Source organism: Dermacentor silvarum, chromosome 5, assembly GCF_013339745.2.
Source record: "Dermacentor silvarum isolate Dsil-2018 chromosome 5, BIME_Dsil_1.4, whole genome shotgun sequence".
In the NCBI taxonomy this organism is placed as follows: domain Eukaryota; kingdom Metazoa; phylum Arthropoda; class Arachnida; order Ixodida; family Ixodidae; genus Dermacentor; species Dermacentor silvarum.
The window spans coordinates 80,860,018-80,872,619 of NC_051158.1; the positions used below are offsets into that span (position 1 = coordinate 80,860,018).

The 12,602-nt window shown below is 49.5% G+C and overlaps 1 protein-coding gene across 1 annotated transcript in view; it reads right to left on the reverse strand.

The window, feature by feature from the left end:
- Positions 1–11,750, reverse strand: part of LOC125945868 (integrin beta-5-like) — a 50,363-nt gene extending 38,613 nt beyond the window's left edge. The window contains exons 1-2 of the mRNA XM_049668220.1: positions 11,605–11,750; positions 3,717–3,866 (exon numbers count right to left, since the gene is read on the reverse strand). Of these exons, the coding sequence (XP_049524177.1) occupies positions 3,717–3,778 (62 nt within the window). The 5' untranslated portion in view covers positions 3,779–3,866; positions 11,605–11,750. The remainder of the gene's footprint in view (positions 1–3,716; positions 3,867–11,604) is intronic.
- Positions 11,751–12,602: the final 852 nt, after the last annotated feature.

Sequence of the window (12,602 nt, forward strand, 5' to 3'; positions counted from 1 at the left end):
ATGTTGTGATACGCGGCTTTATCTCGACATTTCTTTTTGCCTGCTGTTTTTGCACGTTCCTTGCTATCTCCGTTCACTGACTTCCATCCAGCAAACTCGGGTAAAACTCGTGCGAACGAGAAAGTCGGTGCATCCTGCATAGCACCCCTGATCTTGCTAATACGACGTGTTTTAGTGACCGCGCTTAGCGCCGGGCAGGCTGCACATTGTTCATTTTATGATACCGGGCCTCTGTGACCGGCTTTATCGCGCCGTCATGTAGGCCTGACTACTGCGCAGCAGGCGTGGAGCACCGTAAGACTGTTGCGGCTAGACGAAAATTCTTGCGCTGGATTCACAAACGCTATGAAGGGTTTCTTAGGTCACCGTAATTGAGAGGAGCGAACTATGGAAATAACATCGCAGAAAGGTACTAAAATACGTGAGTGAAGTCGTTCCGCCCAAGATTGATGTTAGTCTGGGGTTTAGAATAGGCATCTCCAGCCAATCATACGAAGGCGGTGGCTGTCGTCTGCTGTCGCACATTTTTTCCCGTTTGCTTTTACCGTTTGCTGTTGCCTGTACTGGATTTGTGCATGCAAAACGAAAACGTAATGGTGTCTTTATGATTGTTATTCTGCGCTCGTTTTTACCAAATACGAAGTGTCTCCAGTGATACGTCTCTTTGTGGTTATAAACATAAGCGTGTGAGTCTGTGAGTGTGCGTGCGTGTGTGCGTGTTTGGACGCATGCGACAATTATTTGCTTCGTTCGTGAGATGCATTTTATTTCACATCAGCACAATGGTGGTACGTCATTTTATACGCCATTTCTTTTCTTTTATTTCATCGTATTGACGTCCCGCGTCATATAGACATGATTGCCATCCGTCGTGCGCATACGTTTACACCGTAGGCCACATAATGAGCAACACCGTGGGCACAGACACTACGTCACTTCAACTTTGTGCTGAATTAGCACTATGGTCTACAATAGAGAAAGCTGACGCTAACAGCACAGAAGATATCGCGACAAGTTTTGATAACTAGAAACGTTTAGGCGTTTTTTTCATTGTTTCATCTCGCATGGAGAATTATAGCCTCAAAGCGTGGAAAAAAATAATCATCCGCAGGCCAATGGGCATGAGAAAGCTAAAACTAGAAAAAAAATACGATAGAATTGGTTTCCGCACACATTAATGACAAACTTGACGGTTGTTAGGGACGGACACTGCCCGTATGTTTGCTAACACCCAATAGAGTGTCATGACGAGTACGGAAATTGAGGCTACTGCGCGGATACACAAACACAGCCTATCAGACAATAAGAAGTTAGCCGCATAGCATTATTACGGTGGCTAGATGGGTAGGTGTGCCGACCGGCGCCTCTGTAGCGTAGTTCACCGCTTCTCCGCGTCATGACGCAAAATTGGCGCTGCGGTGAGTTGAACGGTTCCGCAGCGCGCGTCGTCTGCTACAGGGGGCTGGCGGACTGGCGGCGAGCAAAAAAAAAAAAAAAAATAAAATAAAATAAAAAGTAAAGCCCGTATTGGAATAGTTGTATGTCGTCTGTTCGTGTCAGTTTCGAAGGTGGAGAGCTCCGCATCTCTCGTACTGTTTGTAAGTTCCTAAGCGATGTGGAATGTTCCAGGTCGGAAAAATGACCGGCGAGATTAACGGCGGCGTTGCTCCACCAATCAAGACCACCAAGGAGACCTACTGCTTCGCTCCGAACTGCAAGTCGGGCTCTAAATTTGTGACGAAGACAGCGGAATTGTTCCACTGTCTGACAGTGGAAACGTTCACCCCGATCTGCTCTGTAGCTTGCTCAGTATCGGTACGGTGGCTAGATTGTATCGGCGACGTTAATGAGCAAGCGGTACACCGAAAAGCGTACGTCCATGAGCTCCTCGACGTTGGAAATTTTCAAGCCGCACATGAGGTGCCCAGCGCCTGTGACATCGAGCACCGCTGCGCTGCTACAGGGAAAAGAAAAGTGATTCTAGGCTGATATTCTATATAGCAGGCTATGTAGCAAGGAAGTTCCTGCAAAGAACCAAGTGCTCCGATTGCTCAGGGACATTACTAAATTCAACAGAATGAGTAGGTCAGGGCTGTTGCTCCCTTCTGAAGCACTAAAAAAACTGGTAGCATCGCTCGAAGACGCCTTCAAGCTGTGCTTCAGTTTAAATGAGTTACGAAGGAACAGTGTATCGCCGACTTTGCATCCTTTCTGCAGCTGAATCCCCCGAATTTGATCGGCTGTAAGCGGCACAAGAAAGAGCTCACAAACGATGTTGTTAAGTTCTGTTCAATTATACGCGTTTACTTTCTTGTCAAGGGCAATAACATGGCGCGCGAAAGCAACAGGGAGAAGAAGAATCACCTGAAGATGAGGCGTGTGCTGTGAATAGTGTTATAATGTGGTGGACCAACGTTGCGGCATTGCTGGCGCTAGGCTATTTATGCTGGTGCGTTTGCTGACTCAAGTTACGAGAGCGTTTCTTGTATTTTAAATATATTCACGAATTTAGCCCAAGACGTATTACTCTATTTTATTACAATGAAACAGTGAACCATATGCACTTACCAACCCAATTCTTCTCGCACCAATTTAGATACCGTAACTGACGCAGCAATAAAACCAATAGCTGGATTTCTCGAAATTGAAACATTAGAACTCACTGAATATCATGTAAACACGGTTCCACATACCGTATAAAACCATTGCAGTATTGTTTTATGCATGGAAAAAATGCATTTACGTCTTTAATACAATGGGCTCGAGCGCCGCGTTTATATCAATAAATGTGACCGATTGCCAAGCTTGAAAATTTACTTCAGCATTTCATTTTTTTCTGACTAGACGACAACAACAAGTTCCTCATTCTGGCTTGACCTACACTGCTCAGAACGGTATTATAACGCGCACTTCAAAGATACAATCAGAGGCAAGCGATACTATCAGACACGCAGCACGTCTACACAGCGCAGCCGCCGTTGCGCGCCGCTGAACCGTTCTACTGTCCGCAGCGCCAATTTTGCGTCATGATGCGGAGAAGTGGTGTTACTACGCTCGGTCGGCACACCTACCCATCTAGCCACCGTAGCATTATTGTTACTGCCTTCTACAGCAGCGCACGCTAACTCCAATTCCTACATCCTCGGCTATCAGTTGTGGCCTGTGGCGAATCAGCCGCAACATTGCGTTTCAACGCTTACCAGCGTCAGCTCGAGCGGCGCACATAGACATAATGACGTTCGTAAGAACGCTATACCGCTATCGTAGAAATTTCTTCTTAAGTGGCCATCTGCAACGGCTGTTTGGGTTTTGTGAATAGACTTACGCTTACTATTGGCGGAAGTACTGAAGTTCGCACCTGTGCTACCCTTACATAGATGCATTTTTTAGACTACAGCGCTCGTCTTGGTAGCGGCGGGCATCGCAAGCTTGCTGATCTTACGAACACTTCTAGCTTTGTGAATACGCTTTTTTTCATCAGATTTTTCTTACCTCAAAATTTGTTCGTAAGTTCGCTCAGTCAATTCAGCACTTGGTTCATGAGAGCCCGACCAGTCGTCGACAGACAAACCGACCGACCAACCGACCGACCGACCAAAGCCAACCAATGGGACAGTAGGCGAATAAACCTTCACCTTAGAAGATAATTTTGCCACGCAGGCCCAAAAATTAACGGTCGCTGCCAAGCTCGTCACAGACCTAAATGCGAGTCATACCTCGTGAGGTCGTTGTTAAGACACTCGTACTCAGTTTCGGCGCATTCGTTGGAGTCAGGCATGTAGTATTTCCCGTCGATGCATTCGCACCTGTTGCCGTAGTAATTGCACTTCCTCTCGCCGTAAGGACAGCTGCAGTTAGCGCAAGTTCTGTGGGAAGAAAATGAGGGAATGGTTGAATAAACGGAGAGCAGAATATTTCAGTTAAAATATAATTCGCCTTATGTGAGATTTTCAACCACTTTACTGTATCTTTGACCATATCTCTGTTTGTTGTTATGTTCGTCGACATGTGGCCGTTTTCACACCATCTTGCGTCCCTGGCTAGTCCATGGCCTGTTCGGTAGTGCACCATGCTGTTGTGGCAAACGAACTGCCTTCAAAACCAAGCGTTGGACCAACTTGAGTCACTGGGTGTGTGCTACTCTGTATGTGGCGCTATTCAACGAGCCTGTTTGATACCAACGTGGTTAACAGGTTATGCGACACTGAGTACTTGTTGCTCTTCTATGGAGAAAAAAAAAACTGATATCGACCGTGCTGGGGCAAATCAAACCTACGATATATAGAATCAGGCAAACTTGTACGAATGCATATTTAGACAGTCCCTACGCGCGGATTTTAAAGCAGCACCGCTAGATGACGCGGCGTGTTCGGTGGGCAGCCCGAGAGAGGAACTGGACTGCACACCATACCTAATCCACGACGCGTTTCGGTGGTGGCAATACTGTGTGTCGCGACATTATTTTATTGCTAATCGCATTAAGGGCGACATGATTGGTTACATGAGTTCTGCCGGAATATTTTTATTGTTGGCATACTCATCAAGATAAGAAGCAGGGGGTGCTAGATTATCGGAAGAGACATCAAAATAGGATATATCTAGGAAAGCACACATTTAGTGTTTAAGATTTTTTTTCAGGAAAGAAACAAAGCCCGCGAAAAAGGAGAAACACAATGACACTATACGGCTGTGTCCATGGCAGAACAGTGCAATCAAACCAATTTCGCTCGGAAGGTGTCAATCAATCAATCAATCAATCAATCAATCAATCAATCATCTGTTACAGGGTTAAGCGGTGGCAATCACCGCAAGCGTGTTCTTTCAACGACGCGTTATAACGTCCCGTCGACGATTGCGGTGTCAAAGAAACGAGCGGTATTGCGCGGTGCGCCTCCGGAGAACACCTTTGTTTCCTACACAGATTGTTTGACAGTGCCGCTATCCCGTGGTCGCGAGGGCATGGTCAATTGATATTTTTGAAAACTCGTGCGCTCTCTCTCTCTTGGGCAGAAACAAATAATGAGAAATCTCACTTGAAAAACTTAATTTTGACCTCACTTGGGATTATCTATAACGAATATAAATGTAGACTAATAAAACAACAATTTATATGGTACTTGAGTGCTTTTAGGTAACTAATGGCACCAGGAATGAAGATACTGTCAGTTTCTCAACTCGGCTCCAAACAATTTGCAACTGCCGCTTCACTGCCAAAGACATCACGTTTCGGTCCAGTTCTTTCGGTTCTACCAGTGACGGCCCGCATCACGGCGGCTAGATTTCGGAGGCGATCAAATATGAAAGCGTTATCAAACCCAGTTCTGACTTCTTTCCCAGATTTTAAGCAGCTGGCATTTACCTGGCCTAGTGAATCATGTAACACATCAGGTCTCTCCCACATAATTACGTTGCCGCATTCCCTCCTTAATTACTACTTACACAAGTCGGGTTTGGTTCCCTCCCCTCTCTGTTCATTTTGCAGTAAGGAAGATACGTTGCATCACTTCCTTCTAGCTCGTCGCCGCCCTACTGCGGCAGACAGACAGACAGACAGACAGAAGACAGACAGACAGACAGACAGACAGACAGACAGACAGACAGACAGACAGACAGACAGACAGACAGACAGACAGACAGACAGACAGACAGACAGACAGACAGACAGACAGACAGACAGACAGACAGACAGACAGACAGACAGACAGACAGACAGACAGACAGACAGACAGACAGACAGACAGACAGACAGACAGACAGACAGACAGACAGACAGACAGACAGACAGACAGACAGACAGACAGACAGACAGACAGACAGACAGACAGACAGACAGACAGACAGACAGACAGACAGACAGACAGACAGACAGACAGACAGACAGACAGACGACAGACAGACAGACAGACAGGACAGACAGACAGACAGACAGGACAGACAGACAGACAGACAGACAGACAGACAGACAGACAGACAGACAGACAGACAGACAGACAGACAGACAGACAGACAGACAGACAGACAGACAGACAGACAGACAGACAGACAGACAGACAGACAGACAGACAGACAGAAGACAGACAGACAGACAGACAGACAGACAGACAGACAGACAGACAGACAGACAGACAGACAGACAGACAGACAGACAGACAGACAGACAGACAGACAGACAGACAGACAGACAGACAGACAGACAGACAGACAGACAGACAGACAGACAGACAGACAGACAGACAGACAGACAGACAGACAATGAACTTTTATTGAGGTCCTAAGGGACTAGCCGGCGGAGACCTGCTGGGGCCCCCGGCTCGCCGCTGGCTGCTCCCATGTCGGAATCGGGAGGCCAAGCCTCTCCGCTCTTTCACGGGCCCTCTGGACGGCCATGGACTGGAGCTTGAGTTCCGTACTTGAGATGGCCTCGTCCCAGTCCTGTTCGCTGGTGAGTGACGTATCCCGTAACGCAGGACACTGCCAGAGCATATGTGCTAGAGTGCTAAACTCCTCCCCACAATTCGGGCACTGTGGGTCAATTTCTGTATTAATCCTGCTTAGGAAACCTCGCGAGGGATATGACCTCGTCTGAAGCATCCTAAGCGTGATCGATTGAGCTCTGCATAAATTTGGGTGTGGAGGCGGGAAGCGCCTTCGTTCCTCTTTATAGTGGGAGACGATTTCATGAAATGTTGATAAGGGGTCGCTGTGGCCGAGCTCCTCCGGATCCAATGAAGCCTCACCACCGTCGCGGCGCTTGAATTCTCGCGCACGGCGGTGAGCAATCTCATTGGGGTTCGGACGGCCCGGCAGCACGTTGTCACCCATGTGAGTGGGGAACCACGTAATGCAATGCACGGGGTCAGAATAAGTCCTTGACTTGCTCTTCAGAAGCGCCTCCGCATGTCTCGCAACCATTCCCGAAGCGAAAGCCCCGACGGCCGCGCGTGAGTCAGTGCAGATATACGGCCTTTTAAAATCCTGCATCGCCAGCGCTACCGCCACCTGCTCTGCCACGTCGGCCGTGACAGCGCCTACCGAGGCCGCAGATAGGAGCTCGCCCTTCTCGCTGACCGCCGTGACCGCGAATTTACCGGAGCACCCATATTGAGCTGCGTCCACGAAGGTTTCCAGGCCGACCGTTGTCTTTAAAATCGTCCTGGCACGAGCTGCTCGCCTGCCCGCATTATGCTGTGGATGAACGTTTTTAGGGAAGGGACCAACGACGTAGGTCCCTCTGGAGCTCTCGTCCAGCTGAACCGCCGCACTGTGACTGTAACGCGGCCGCAAGCCCGCCGCATCCAAGAGACGCCTACCCGCGCTGGAGCCCGAAAGCCTCGTGATCTGCGCCGCTTGTTGCGCCTCTATTAGTTCGAGGGTGGTGTTATGAACGCCGAGCTGCATTAGCCTGTCCGTGCTCGCCGTGACCGGAATACCCAGTACCTGCTTGCCGCTTTTCCGCATCAACGTATCAAGCTTGTCCCTTTCAGTCTTAGTCCACTGCAGGGCCGAAACCACATAGTTGATGTGGCTCATAAGAAAAGCGTGATACGCCCTAAGTAGGTTGTCCTCGCCTAGGCCCCCCTTCTTAGTGGAGACTCTCATGATTAATCTGATGATATTCTCGGTTTTGGCGGTCAGATGCGCAATGGTTTTGGCATTACAGCCCCTGGCATCGAGCAACAATCCTAGAAGTCTGGTCGAATTCACCCTGGGGATCTTCTGGCCGTCCCGCGTGTACACATCTATGGGGATCTGCACGAGCGGCACGAGCCCCCGAACCCCCTGCCTTGCCGGTCTGTATAACATGAGCTCTGACTTGGTTGGGAGAGTCGGAGACCCGTGCCCTCCAGAAAGGACTCGGTCACATCCAAGGCCTCCTGGAGCGCCTGTTCCACAGCCGCCTCCGAGCCTCTCGGGCACCAGATCGTAATGTCATCGGCGTACAGCGCGTGTCCCACATTTGACACGGTGGCCAGCCGCTTCGAGAGCCCGTGCATTGCAATGTTAAACAGGAGGGGCGAGATCACCGCCCCTTGTGGTGTGCCTCTGTTTCCTAGCGCGAATGGTTCTGATTTGGTCTGCCCCACTTTGACGACCGCCGTCCTGCCCCTCAGGAAGGACTCCACAAACGCGAAAAATCTACCGCCGAAATTCAATGCCGAAATCTCATTTAAGATGAAGTCGTGCGACACGGTGTCGAAGGCTTTGGTCAAATGTAGTGCGAGAATTCCCCTGACGTCTCTAGTCCTCTTGTCAATAACCTGTCTTTTAAGCAGTAGCATGACGTCTTGCGTAGAAAGTGATGGTCTAAATCCTACTATATTGTACGGGAAAAAACCCTCGCGCTCTATGTGTTTTGAGATCCTGTTGTGTATAACGTGCTCGGCAACTTTACCTAAACATGACGTGAGTGAAATGGGCCGGAGGTCGTCCAGGCTTGGGGGCTTTCCAGGCTTAGGAATCAGTACCACTGTCGCCTGCTTCCACGAGTCCGGAACATTACCTTCCTCATACCTTGTTGATTTACTTCGCAATGGTGCTAATGGACCGGTCGTCTAGGTTCCTCAAGACCCGGTTGGTTATGCCATCCGGCCCAGGGGCCGACCTGCCATTGAGATTGTGGAGGACCTCCCTGATATCTGCCTCCAAAAACGGATCATCGAGCATGGTGCGTCCTTCCCCATGTATTGAGGGCATTCCTGTAATTCCTCCTTCCCTATCGGAAGATACTTCCGTGCCAGATCTCAGAGAAGGGACGCATCAGAATGACCCCCCTCTTTTTGCTTATGCACTAGCCTATCTACGGCGAGCCTCTGGTTACCCTTGGTCTGTTTATCATCGAGCAGGTGCTTAAGTAGGTTCCATTTTCCTCCCGTGCACATTCGCCCGTCTGCTCCGGAGCAGGCTTCGTTCCATTGTTGTCTGTTGAGCTCCAGACAGTGTGCCTCTATGCTGCGATTAAGCTCCGCGATCTTCTTTCTCAGCCTGCGGTTTAGCCTTTGCGTTTTCCACCTCTCCAGCACAGACCTCTTGGCCTCCAGGAGATGCGCCAAGCGCGCGTCCATCCTGGGGGTCTCGAGGTTCGTGGATATTTCCTTGGTGGCCCTTTCAACGTCTCTCTTGACCTGCGCGAGTAGATCTTCCAGTGCACTGTACTCCGACTCATCCTCGTCCCGTATCTTTCTGAAGAGATCCCAATCAACGTACTTTGATATCCTAAGTGGGGCCGCTCTGATCCTGATTGATAACGCTACAATGTGATGGTCGCTCCCTAGATTTTCCTGCAAGTTAGTCCAGGCTGCGTTAATGTTTCTAACAAAGGCGAAATCTGGCATCGTGTCCCTCGAGACCGAGGTGCCTATCCTCGTCAGAAAGCGGGGGTCCGCCACTAGGGTCAACGCGCAGTCTTCTGCTGTGCTGACTAAGTTCACTCCCTTCGCCGTTTGTCTGTCATACCCCCAGGCCATGTGGGGGGCATTGAAGTCTCCTGCCACTATCAGAGGGCTGTCACCCGCTATGCGACTGCTCTGCCTAGAAGTCCGCGAAAACTTTGCCTCTGATCTGTCGGAGGGCTGTACACATTGAGGACGAATATGCTGTGTTTGATCCTGCCACTAGGGATTATCTCAACCAGCTGCGCCTCCAATCTAGTGCTGGCATCAGCTCTGCCTATTGTGATCTCGTGCTCCTGGAAGGAAATTGCCTTCTTAACCATCGTAATTACCCCTCTCCTATGGTCTCCTCTCGTCGAGACAACGCGGTAAACCGAGAAGGTCGCCTCCTCACAAAGGGTCTCCTGTAGGAGCAGGACGTGCGGTTTGTCCGCTTGTGCTTTCACAAACTGCTGTAGCGCGGCCTTTCGCCTCTGGAAGCTGGCGCAGTTCCATTGCCACACAAATAATCTGTCTGTGTTTTCCGCCATTTTGACTTTATTAAGTTAGCAACCCCTTGAGCGCGGTGCACTTGCCCAACGCTTCGGAATTCTGCTGTGTTTTCTTAACCTTACCGACCACCTTCAGTCTGGTTACATCAGCTACTTTAGCCTCCATTATCCCCATTCTGCGGTTGAGGGTAGCAATGGCCTCAGACTGTTTCTTGATGGTCTCGGATTGTTGCTCAATAGCTCCGGACTGTGTCCTAATCGCCTCCGCTAATCGATCGAGGACTTCCGCAAGCGATTCTTTCGCGATGGTCGCGGCGGGGGTGGAAGCGGACGCGGGCGCCTCCTCCATCAGCTCCACCGCAGCTTCAGTCGACTCGGGAGGGGGCGCTTTACGCTTTGCCTGACCTAGCACTGGTTTTAGCACTGGTTTTAGCACTGGTTTTAGCACTGGTTTTAGCACTGGTTTTAGCACTGGTTTTTTTTGCCCTACTGCGGCAAGAAAAAGAATATTGGATATTCCTTTTCGAAGATTTTTCCTGGACTTGACAGAACCTGTGATTATTTGATTTGGGGCCTCGACTTTAGGATTAAGCCACAGGAACGTTTGCTCCGCTGTCCAATTTTTTTTACACACTCCAACCAAATACCCTGCTAAATTAAATCTTTTTTGTGTGTGTGTGTGTGTGCCGTCCCACTTAGTAACACGTGGCAAACGAGGCGTTCCGGCGATTGGGCCTTGGAATTGGGGCCCCAACCCTAGTGTCTTCATTATTATTTATTACCTGACTGATTTTATTTTTACAGATCACCCCTTCAGTCTGGGTGTACACATTTGTGGACGCTACCTATTTTTGCCATTTATGTGCAGTTGTGGCAAGGAAGAGACCACAAAAAATAATCTTAGGGTAAATTGATTGTTCTGCTTACCTCAAGTCCTTTCATTTTACTTCTGGTAGAAATCTGTGGCTACCGAAGATCGCTTTGGAGAAGGCACTGCAGCGTTTGACGGGAGGTGGGACGTTGGACGTTTCTATGGCAATTGCGAAAGAATTTGTTTGCCTTTCTAGTAATAGAATCAACAAATAACTTCGGCACGTTTTTCGCGCAAGTGATACAATTTTTTGTGAAGAAAGATATCTTTGTCAGTGCACAATAATTAGATACTTTATCACTCTATAATTATGGTGACTCATCATAAAATGCAGAAAGGGTCATTATACCACCTTGACTTGCTCTTAATGGAGTCTGCACCTCCTTGGCATACAATTATGTAAATTTATTATATAATTGGACAGTCGATCATAATTTGTACCTGAAGGAGATAATTCTGCGTTATTACAGCGCTAAGCCCATCTATATTCGAAATGTACGCTTCAATATAAATTGGAATAATCTGTCCACTTCTTGGCCAATCACCCATAGTGGGTAGGAGCCACATACGTGATAGGAAACACCAGTATCGGGGGGGGGGGGCAGTGCTGCAAGGCCGAAGGTTGAATCCCGGCACTGGGCGCGTTTTTCTCTTCTTTTACGCGCGGTGAAATCTACTTCATGAGAACCCGACCAGTCCCCGACAGACAAACCGGCCGACTGGCCGACCAGACCAAGCCAACCGATGAGACAGTAGGCAAAATAAGCTTCGCCTTAGAATATAAATTTGCCGCACACGCCGAAAAATTCAACGTCGCTACCGCGCTCGTCGCAGACCTAAATGTGAGTGTTACCTCGTGGGCTTGTCGGAAATACAGTCGCCTTCATTTTCGACGCATTTGTCGGAACCGGTCAGGTAGTAGTTCCCGTTGACGCAGTCGCACTTGTTGCCGATAAGATGGCACTGCAGCTCGCCAGGCGGACAGGTGCATCTAGCGCAATTTCTGTGGGAGAGAAACGCGGGAATGGACAATTAAGTCGAGAGCAAAATAGTTTAGTTAAAATAAAATTCGCATTCTCTAAGCTTTTCACCCAGTTTACCGTATGTTCGTCCATATCACAGTCTGTTATTCGCTGTATCCGCATGCAGCCTCTTTCTCGCCAGCTTGGATTACTGGGCAGTCCATGGCCTAATGGGCAGAGCACCCGGCTGAAGTGGTTAAGGAAATCGCTTCAAACCCAATCGTTGAACGAACTTGGGTCACTGAGTGTGTGCCACAGTGTCTGTGGGGTTCTATTGCGATAACAATTATATGGACACTTCAAGCGGATTTCTACCGTCGTCATCGTTGCCGTCGTCGTCGTCGTCGTCGTCGTTGTGAGGTTCCGTATAAAGTCCAGGAGCGATAAAATCGTCGCCGCGCGCCGTATGCTGTATGTGCGAGTGAAAGCGCGCGAGGGAGGCGCGCTTTCACGCAGAATGAACACACGGCGGAGAGCGAATGCGACCGTCACGAGAAAGGCCGTGAGGGGATGGGAATGAGGGAGGGGGCCAATGTTGTGCTGCGGCTACAACGACACAAGGGGATCTGGCGACTCAGCCTCGCACTCGAAAGGAGGAAAGCGGGAAGGTAGCGCAGGAGGGAGGGGGGCGGCGTCTACTCTGCTCACGACTGCGTACTGGTACTTTGCCCGGCTGCGGCGGTCGCCCGCACCGTATCTTGAAAGCGATCTGCACACGGCTCATAGCTGTGTATGCACTGTGCGTTCGCCACTCAGTTTCCGTTAAAGCAATAGACCGCACGAACATTCGCTCGCTGCTGCTGCGGTCGTTGTTTTGACAGCGGTTTGC